At 36.0% G+C, this 11,008-nt stretch overlaps 1 protein-coding gene across 1 annotated transcript; it reads right to left on the bottom strand.

Moving 5' to 3' along the window:
- Positions 1–1,925: 1,925 nt before the first annotated feature.
- Positions 1,926–10,568, bottom strand: aamp (angio-associated, migratory cell protein). The gene is made up of 11 exons (XM_006636635.3): positions 10,193–10,568; positions 9,718–9,858; positions 9,288–9,407; positions 8,850–8,989; positions 8,297–8,441; positions 6,347–6,430; positions 6,057–6,172; positions 5,193–5,290; positions 3,078–3,168; positions 2,664–2,818; positions 1,926–2,441 (listed from the first exon to the last, which is right to left on the bottom strand). Exons 1-11 carry the CDS (start codon positions 10,278–10,280, stop codon positions 2,366–2,368), a joined length of 1,254 nt encoding a protein of 417 aa, XP_006636698.1. The 5' UTR covers positions 10,281–10,568; the 3' UTR covers positions 1,926–2,365.
- Positions 10,569–11,008: the final 440 nt, after the last annotated feature.

Below are 11,008 nucleotides of genomic sequence, written 5' to 3'. Positions count from 1 at the left end.
TACTGGGCGTATATCCACTTCCTCTGGGATGAAATCATAAATGGTCTCCTTAAAAGACTTTCTAGTGATTCATGACAAGCCTACAGTATGTGGCAAAAAGTTGGTTTGATGGTTTGATGTGGTCTACATTGATTTCTTGTTGATCTGAAATAAACAGAAGATATATACTGTACCATATTTTAATTTGGTTATCTCAAATCCTCCAAAATTATTATTTTTTTAAATCAAATTTTGCCTAGCATATTAGTCCTGTGTGACTCCTGTACTGCAAAACACCAAGGGGACTACAAACTGTAACAACGCATGTTTGCTAGTCAAGGTTTATAAACAGTCAGCTCCTTAGAGCAGCACTAAGCACAGGAAATAGTAAAAAGAGTGACCTCTTCACATATGCAGCTATGACAACCAGTAGAAAAGAAATCACTGACTGCCCATGCTTCCAGTTAGCTGTGGCTTATTTCCTGGTTACAGAAGACAACAACCATAAAATAAATAAAAAAATCTTCACAAGATTTAATAGCACTTTTCCAAATGCTTTCATATTTGGTGGAGGAGATTAACTAACATTAGCAACGTTTCTTTTCAAGTGGGACAATATACAGCAATTTGTAGGCTGCAAAGAAACTAGCAGAGATTAATTTTAACTTTTTGTTTGAATTCCCAATCACACCTGCTGTAGCCATTCTCACATGCTTTCTTTTTCATTACCTTTTATTTTAAATCACTGATGTTTTACTCTCTTCACCTCTCTCTCAACTTTCGACTCACCCCGAGAATCCACCTCTCCTGTGTCTGCGTCTCTCATGTTCCTGCCTGCTCTCCACTCCTGTCTTTTGTTCTCCCATGTTTTTTTACCTACTGATTTCCCCTCTCTTTCTCACACCTGAAGAAGGCTCCACAGCCGAAATGTTCTCTTTTTTTTTCAGCCTTTACTTGTTCCTGTACTATTTGTAGTTAACACATTACTTGTGGTTGCTACAGTAGCTTCTACTGTTTTGTTTATAAGCCGTGTATCTGCTGCTGACAGAATTGGCTTGTCTTTTTCAAACCCTATGCATGTCTTTAAAGACAACAATTACTTCATTTGAACTCACTTTAACTGAACTCTCAGAGTTTCATACAGAGGCAAACATTAATTAACATTAACATAATTTTAGCACTCAAATAAAAACACATACAAAATAGGGATTAACTACACATTTCTAATTTGGTAGCCACTAATTGTAATTGTATGCTAAACAGAAATACACTGTTTAGAGCAAATAAAATGTTGTTTGATATATGTTCTAAGAAATAAATCATACATCACTTAGTTTCTCTGACAGTGATTGTCTATTTTGCCTTTAACCTATTTAATTATAATGACACAACATAAATTCTGTTGAATTGCACAAAGAATCGAATATAGCCAGGCCTAAAATTAAAATATTTTTTTAATGCAGTTTGCCACTCTTCTTCAAAGCTTTTAACTCTCCTAATTTGAAAATAAAACTATTTGGCAAAAACACTTAAGTGTGGCTGTTTCAGTACATTAAGTGCCCATATGGAAGCTTGAAATCCACAATAAAGGATAGATAAATTAAATCAGCTCAGACCTGTTCTTTTAAAAATAACATTTTAATAAAATCTGGCCATCTAGATAAGGACTATATTAAGTTGTAAATCACATCTTTATGTGATACATAACAAAAAATGGTTGTACATATGTCATGCAGGACTGGAAATGTGAAAGTAAACATCACTCTTCCAATGATTTTTAATCAACCTTAATTTTCCTTATATTAGAAATTTCAACATTTTCACTAGATGAATTGCATAAGTTAATATTTCAATGCACACGACATACTGATTTAAATAATATAAAGTAGCCGCTGAACATACAGACAGGCTAGTGGAAGAAATACAACAGATGAAAACAAAAACAGTTATAAATGTCATCAGAAGTTTTAATGTCAAAAAGGACCTTCTTCCCAACCTGAAATCTACCAGGAGTATCAACTAAAAATCATCAAGTTATGAGTCTGTTCTTTTTACCCCACTTCCATCTTGAAAATGTTATGCCCAAACAAAACAAATCAATATACAAGGGCAAATCCTAATTTACACACACAGTAGAGTTCAAACGTTTATGTGTACTAATTGATGGTTTTAATCAAATATCAGCAGAGAATAAATAAAACAACCTTTTCTACTGTCATCAAGAAAATAAAGACTTCAGATACTAGTGGCTTGCTTCAGCACAATTTCATATTTTTTTTTATTTTCTTTTGTAGCTTGATGCTTCTCCTCAAGAAAGTTGTATAGTAAAGCTGTCAGTATGGCAGTATGAATAGCTGGACCTCAGTATCTGGACAGCCTTGCGTTTTTACCGGTCTGGTCTCTGAAGACAGAAGACTTTGGCTTTGTGATCTCCTGAGGCAGTCACAGCCAAAGAGGCATCTCTACAAAGAACAACAACAGTGTACATTAATCCAAAATAAACCACAGAAACAGGACTCTGTTGAGGTGATTTCAGAAGATCCAACACCTTTGTTACTGTCCATTAAAATACAAATAATTCTATTTGAAAATGAAAAGACCTAAAAAACAATGTGTAAACAAACTACCAACAAAATCGGTTCCTTTGAAAAAATGCATCTTTAGGGAGTGGGAGAAAAACTCACCTGCTGAGTGTAAAATCAAGAATTTCAGCTGTGTGCCCATGGTACTCAGAGACCATGTTCCCTGATCGAGCATCCCAGATTCTCACTGCTCCATCCAAACTGCAGGTAGACACTAAGGAAGAGCTCTCCTCCCAATGCAGATGGACAATACCAGCCTATTGATACAGGAGAGGACAGCTCCATTATGACTGAAAATAGCACTACAGGTAAAGCTTTACAGCCACTGAACAAAATACCCTTTAACACAGTATCAAAGAAAAACAATTCAAAATGAAACAAATGAGCATTCATTTGGTTCAGCTTACTGCATCTCAAAGACCAATGATATAAAATTTTACAAAATTTCAAAACCTGCAGGCATCCAGGTTTATGAGACATACCGATGTTTTCTTTAAATTTTCCAGTGCTTGTTACCTCATGTTGACATCTGTGCCTCAGACTTTGAGTGGGAAGATCATAGATGGCCAAAGTCCCATCCAGGTAAGCAACCGCAACCAAAGGGAACCTGTAACAAAGAATGTTACAAAGAATGTTTCAACTCATTTGTGACAGCTCAAAACACAGTACAGATTGGCATATTGCTTGGACAAAAACATGCTTGTCCAGGCTCTACAAGAGGAATGGAAGAGAATTCCACAAGACTTTCAACCTGTGTTTCAGAGCGGCCCACAAAGTTTCTCAAAAATGTTTTAAAAGAAAAATAAAATGAAATAAAATAAAACCGAGAAAAACAGTCATGAGACGATTTTTCAGCAGCCAACACCTCTAAAGGGATGGAATGTAGAAGTAGGATGTGCAAAAAACTGATTACAATAGTAAGCATTCTGGAAATCAAGCCAAGTTCTGTTACTTTGTTTACATTTCCATAAAGGAATAATAGAAATAAAAGATCATTGGCTTTTTAATCTTATTTCATTTCAGTTTCACTTGCCTATTATTTAGTTTCTGCTTCACATAATTTTTTATTCATTTTCAATTTAGCTTTCTTTAACAAAAAATGCTAACATGTTAAGAAACATTTTCACAGGTTTGTTGAAAATTAGTCTCAACGGTGTTTGGGGACTTAAATGACCAAACCTGCAACAGATAGCATCTGGTTTCTTAAAACAAATAGTAAAGGCCCAAAGTCTGAAAGCAGACCAAGAGTTTAAAAACATGAGACGCAAACCATGAAATAAAGTGGAAATATTTACTTTCTGGACCAGTACAAGGAATTTATTGGTTCAACAATTAGTACACATGACTAACAAAACATAAAAACTTTTCCAGACTAGCAGTGAAGCATTGCTTTCATCAGATAGAGACAGCCTTTGGCTTTAATAATTGTTTTGCATTTTCTACACCAAGATACCAAGACATTTAGGAATTTGTGGGAGAATCTCACAATTTTTAAAAACCTTTCTTCTTAATTTATGGAGTTTCAGGCACTATTAAGAAATTTCAAAAGATGTTTTTTTTTTAATATTATCTATTATTTCTCTCTAGAAAGAAGATGCCCAACAAATAAGAGATCTAGGGACTTGACCGTGGCTGATACTTGAAATTGAATTGAAATACTTGGAAGCATGACGGGTCACTCTCTGATGTATGTCATCATGAAGCGGAAACTTCTGTGCTCTTTACAAAAATGTGCTCCATCTGACTTCCTGTATGATTACAGTGCTACTACCACATTTACCTCTGAAAAGCTGGTGTCAGCATCTTTCACCGTGGAGCCCCCTTAAAACATTCACATCACATCACTTTCAATAACCTTGTTCTTATTCAATTCAGGATCTCGGTATCCAGGGGCCTTTCCCAGGAAACACTGAGTACAAGGCAGGATACACCCTGACAGTCTATACACCATTGTAGCACACGCACACGCACACGCACACGCACACGCACACGCACACGCACACGCACACGCACACGCACACGCACACGCACACGCACACGCACACGCACCAGGTCCAGTTTTTACAGAAGCGAGTGTGGGAGGAAATCTTAGCTTCCGAAAGAAATCCACACTCACCACCACACAGATAGCACTCCAGGAACTGAACCCATAACTACACTTGGAAATCTAAAATCAACTTTTAATGGTGACCAACCCCATGCAAGATAGCACTGGAGTCTAGTAAAAAGGTTGTCTGCCCAATGCAGCCTTCCTCTCTCATGCCCTCCTTTCCTTTGATTCTGAGACTCAACATGCTAAGTTAAGTCTCCAGTGTAGATCAGCTTGCTTTCTGTAAATTCTGAAAATGTAACCTGTTTATTGAGGATTCACTAATGCAAGCAATTTTAATGTCCTGTAACTCATACGAGCAAAGTATAAACAAAAACGTGCAATACACTCCCTTAAGTAAACTTTACATAAAAACTGGTTGTGAAACAAGTTACAAGAAAACAAAAGAACAATGAGACTGAAAGACAAAACAACTGTTTTGTAGTGCATAAAACCAAAGAACAACAAGTTCTTTGTTTTTATGCAAAGAACAACAAGTACAAGACAACATACGGCAAATGTATAAGATGTTTTATACTTACACATTACAGAATCCTACAGACTCCACTGAGTTAGATTCAACCTCCCCATCCATTGAGCTTTTGGGTTTTTTTTCATCTATTGAAAACACACCCACTACCTGCAAAATAGTGCTACAGTTGTAAAACTAGATTACCTTTTCCTAAGAATTAGTACAGCTGAACAATTCAGTTATAACACATTTCTCTAAGAGGAAAATAATTATTTCATGTGGCCATGGCAAAGAATACACAGTACTGGATTTTATAAAGGAAGTGAGAATAATCTACACTTTAGCATATACATACGTTTTATCTAAGCTTCACAACAGACTGAGCAGGCTAAATTTAGATATGTATAATCAAATGCAGACACAATCACATGTGATAGCCAATATAAGAAATTGAGAAATTTCACATTTTCAGAAGCTCAAAACCACAAAGCTTATTCCGAAGTAGAAACCATCCAGCTAAAATACAATAATCTAAAATGTTCACTTCACATCAGATTGAACTCTTTGTAGAGTAAAACAGTTTGTGTGCTGCTGCAGGGCATTTTATTTTCATATGTGCAAAACACTTCGCCCTTCCTTGTCCTATCATGCAAATAATTACTGGTTCAGACATTAATAGTGAAGAACTTATCCCTAGCAATGCCCTAACCTATTACATACTGCCACCCTGTGGTAACAGTTTAAAGCGAATCAAAATAAGTTGCTTTTGGTAATTGTGATTTGTGTATGTATTCTTCAGAGCGAAGCGGGGTATTCAACAATGAAAGTAATTTATTGCTGGCCATCTAAAGGTTCTTTTATTATTATTTATTATTCTTTGATCTCATAACTTCATCCTCTTATTTCTGACTTCATTGTAAATGCCAGAGCTTACCTTGCCTGTAGCAGTATTAATAAGTTTGGCCTGGCAATCCACAGAGCCTGTCAGCACAAGGGTTCCATCTTTACTGCAGGCCATACAGGTTAGTGGGCCCTGGTGTCCATCCTGTCCTAAAATGTGAAAGAACTTGTTTATAGGTTGTGCAGAAGTAGCAACCAGTATACTTTATAACCTCACAGTGCCACTTGTATCTCCCTGCTCTTAATCAGCCATCATTGTTTCGAAACAGCTCTAAAATAATTTGCATTTAATTAAAACTTGCCTGCAATGGTACAATGACTCACCTTTGATAACATGAATGGAATTTCCCTGTTTGAGGTCCCAAAGTCTCACTACTCCATCTTCGTAGCCAACTACAGCCCTTTTACCTGCCAAGTATGGACATGGTCAATCAGCTTTGAACCTACCACACACAAAGGCTGTTCACTATAAAATCTGCAAGTCAAATGTATCATTGCACATTTGACTTTTATTGAACTAGTATCTTCAACAGTTGAACAGGTTTTTGATCATCACATCCAGCAGTAGTGACAATCTTCCATTCCTTTTAAACAGTCTACCCAAAACATGCAAGGGTATGTACATTTTTTGTTTATTTAATTTTAAAAGTCTCTTGCCCTTGAACACCTTTGGTCAATATGAAGTTGAAAGAAAATGGCAATATATTAGCACTTAAAAAAATAAAATTGAAAATAAGAATAAAGAAAAATCAATCATTAGCATTATGCATTATGTTGTTACAGAAGAAATCATCACTAACACTTTTGACTTACAATATAACGATTATTAATGAAATATATGATTAAGCAAATATTCTCCAGAAAAGAAACTGAACACATAGATGTATCCATAGATACTTGTGAAGAGCATTTTCAGAGATCAAAAATCACTCTGCTAATCTGAGGACAGAGCATGCAGTTATGCAGTCTTAAGCCACCTGAAACTGAAAGTAACTGCGAGTGTACTTCAGTAGTAAACGTAGAGGTTGGAAAAGCTATGGTGTAGTACACATGATTTCTTGAGAAACAGGAGGTTTTGGACAGAAGTCCTTCATCAGCTGTGCAAGCAAAGTGCTTCTGAAGTTGCATAGCTGATGAAGGACTTCCATCCTGTTTCTCAAGAAACCTTGTGTACTACACCATAATGTTTCCAACCTCTTTCTATATATACATACACATGGTTAATACAGTAGCTTTTATGCATGCAGATAAGGTAGGCCTAGTAGTGATTAATATATGTGGCCCGTGAGACTTGCTTTTAGCCACAGTTGTGACCCAGTTGAGAACCACTGGTGTATAAAGTACATTTGTTAAATGTAGGGTTCATATACAACTATGCATTTACAGCAGTGATGTAGCAGGAGAACTCTTTCCTCAGGCCTTATATTTACAAACCACAGCTTTTCCTACCACAGAGGTTTTCATGAACAGAACCCCCGTTGTTGGCATTGGATAGCTGTATTTGGTAAATATTATTCTAGTCTACCTCCATCGTTCACAAAGCATTGCCAATAACAGAAATTTATTTGGTTTCCTCATTAAGTATTTTCACAGATTTTATTAATTGGAATGAGATTTGCAATTCTCTAATCAGTAGTTACAGCTCCCATCCTTAACATAAAATCCTTAAGATCTATGGTAACTGCCCTCATGTCCATAAAAAACAATTGGGAAAATATAAAAACAAATTGGAATTGTGAAAACTATTATGTTTGTTTTATAGTTTCTATTTGTAACATTAATATAAATAAAACATACTGTTACCATAAATGTTCTATTTTTAATTCCATGCATATATTTGATCACATTAGACCAAAAACAAACTTTGTGTTTGTTTTTGGTCTAATGTGTGTTTGGTCTAAAACCTTGTGTTTAACCTAGTGCGTAAATATCCCAGTTAATCCCAGTGTAGTTTAGCAGTTTTTAATCATCCAAGTCTCAGTGTCAGTTATGCTGAAACTACTCAGAATTCAAAAATAAGAACATAACTGTTTTTAAATATTTTAGGTGTATTACATATTATTATTGGTTATTTCTGAATTAAACAAAAACCAATATATGTTTTCCTTTGCATTGAAGGATAGTAAACCCCCTTTAAGATACAAAACGTCACCACTGTCTTCCTTTCCTGTTTTAAAACTGCTTTTTCCTCAGGGTACAAAGACATAAAGATGTGCAGTTCGACACTTGGCCCACTTGAGACTAATAGCGAGACTTTTGCCCTGAATATCTTACCATCGGGCAGGAATTTTCCACTTGTGGCCTGGCAGCCTGGCCCTTGGAAAGTCTTACACTCCCCGCCTGGGATCTTCCACATCCACACGTTACCATCTGCTGTGCCAGCCAGCAAAACAGGGGCACAAGGATGCCATTCTAGCCACTGAAGAGACAAACAACCACACCGCCAAATCAGCCACTCGAACAAGAGGGAGTTCTGATAGCGGCAATGTGACTACACTTAGCCAAATTATTGAAAACTAGGGTTTGTCAGGGAAAACAAAAAATCAGGCAATATTAAAGTTTTACACCTCCACACTAAAAAGAAGTATTTTTCTATCCTCACAAAATATTTTGGAGGAAATATCTGAAAGCATATTTTAGTTTTTCTGTATAAGCAGATTCACACTATTACCAGGACTTTCCATGCAAAACTGCAGCTGAACAAGGAGTCTTTATTTAGAGGTTTAACGGTATATTAATACCTGAAGTGGTTAATGAAGGCCTTTATAAATTACATTCCGGGGCATTTGGACAGCCAGGAGTCGTTTAAGTGAGCTAAAGTACTCACCTCCAGATCTCCCACCTCAAACGACCAGACCTCTTCCTTAGTTTCCACCTTCCAGACCTTGATGAGGCCACTCATGTCTCCACTAGCCACGAGCTTGGAATCATGACTGAAGGAAGCACAGGTTACAGAGTCCTTGTGGCCTGTCAGAAAATGTAGTTTGGTGTTAATAACTGTCGTTGTACACTGAACTATTAATGGGTTCCTTAAATGATTTTTTGTTATATAGTCCTCATATAAATTCTGAGTGTGACCGCAAAAATAATTCAAATTCATAATAATGGCATCTAACATTTAAGAAATGCAATCAGTATCCGTATAAGGCAATGCCGGATGCCCCACTTTAAGCCAGTTAAGTTCTAATTATCAATCTGATTGATAATAAATGTAGTCAATTAATAAATACAATACATTTATACAAATAAGTATATGGAAAATCACCTGCACACTCTAAGACAACTTCTCCATCATTCAGCCTCCAAACAAAGGCTTTGTCATCTTCTCCACCAGTGACTGCCAAGCTGTTAGTGGCCGGGTCTAAACTCACACAGAACACAGATCCTGGAAACGAATATTAACATCAGTATTAGCAACGCATAACAATTACAGTAACAATAAGACTTCTATTTATTCATAGTTTACCTGGACTTATAAAATGAAAAGCAGGAGGTCTTAAAGCCATAAAATAGTGAGTAAGTCGTGTAAGGCTATACTTTGCTTTTATAAATGTCAGTTCAACAATGTTTCTATATACTACTAGGTGTCAACAGTCGTTTACCTACATTTCCTCATATCTACTACTAATAGCACAGGAACACCACAGTACGTCGTAAAACTATCGACTGTTTCCTCACATATATATCGTTCCTACCTGTGTGCATGGAGAAGGTGAGTTCACTGTCATCCTGTCGAGCTTCCATGTCCTCTTCTTCAGTTTGCCAGCCCTCATCATCTGCGAAATCTCCTCCTTCCTCACCGAAATCGACATCTTCAATCTCGTTAGCCAAGTCATCTGGGCAAAATACAAAATGAAGCCCGTTGGGTACCTCATAACCCTTCCCAGCATACACATATGAATCTATTAGTTTAAACTGTGACGCAAAGCATTTGAGAAAACATGGGCATATTTGCATTATGCATGCTCCAGATCAGATATATGTAATTGTGCACATACAATACGCTCATGAAAAATAAAATATATATGAACTACGTTAAAACCAAAGAAGCGTAAAAGGAAAACTGACAATGTATATATTCATCTACTGAAATTAAGAAACAATTTGAAAATCACTGACATAATGCAGTCATTTCAACATGGCACACTGAGTAGTATTCAGTAACATTACCTGGCGTCTGTTCCGATTCATTAAGGTCAATCACTTCAATGATTTCTTCGTCCCCGTGTAAATCTACAGCTCCTTCGGCATTATCCATTTTTCGGAATAAAAAATAACTGCCTGTTAAGAGAGCTCTATTTTATGAAAACAAAAACTTAAATTACAACTAGCTAGAGATATGGACTATAACACGACGAATATTACTGGAAATCACTCATAACAACATTAAGGGCTGATATAGCACTTCGTTATATTAGAAATAGTAAAAGTCTGTTTCCAAAATAAAAATCCATAACAATCTAAAAACACTAATAACTACATTCACACTCCAGTATCTCTATCCTCACGTGTTACTGCTACTATTGAAACTTTAGCGTGGAAATCTGATTGATAGGTTTCTGATCCAATCACAGTGCAGTGAAAAAAAGTAAATGTCAATAGCATTCTGGAATAGGCGGGGCTTCCTGTAGATGCAGCTAACGGGTTTGGTTGAGGTGAATAACCGGAAGTGAGAGCTTTATGGGAAATGAAGTGTATTCTAAGTAGCTATATGGTGAACAAGCTAAATGTTTCTCCGAAATTAAGAATGGTTGAAATATCTAGTTACTTGGTCTATTTTTAGTGTTTAAATTATTGAATAATTCATGAATTATTTGATTATTCATTATATGTCCATTTCTACATTTTTTCATTTGAATAGCGTATGCTATTTTAAATATAAAAATTAAGAGTCTACTATATTAATTAAAAAGTAAAGGTATTATAAAGGTACATACAGTATATTATTGGTAAATTATGGGAGTTGTAGAAATGATTTCAATTCCC

Source organism: Lepisosteus oculatus, chromosome 12 (assembly GCF_040954835.1).
Source record: "Lepisosteus oculatus isolate fLepOcu1 chromosome 12, fLepOcu1.hap2, whole genome shotgun sequence".
Classification (NCBI taxonomy): domain Eukaryota; kingdom Metazoa; phylum Chordata; class Actinopteri; order Semionotiformes; family Lepisosteidae; genus Lepisosteus; species Lepisosteus oculatus.
This window is presented reverse-complemented; position numbering and strand designations above follow the sequence as displayed.

What these genes read in the sequence shown, in the direction of transcription:
- aamp (XM_006636635.3), bottom strand. Translation starts at nt 10,280, where the DNA reads ATGGATAATGCCGAAGGAGCTGTAGATTTACACGGGGACGAAGAAATC. An exon ending in CACCTTCTCCATGCACACAG is followed by an intron (nt 9,408 to 9,717) that starts GTAGGAACGATA and finishes ATTCGTTTCCAG; the next exon opens with GATCTGTGTTCTGTGTGAGT. An exon ending in TCTGTAGGATTCTGTAATGT is followed by an intron (nt 3,169 to 5,192) that starts GTAAGTATAAAA and finishes TCTTTGTTACAG; the next exon opens with GTTCCCTTTGGTTGCGGTTG.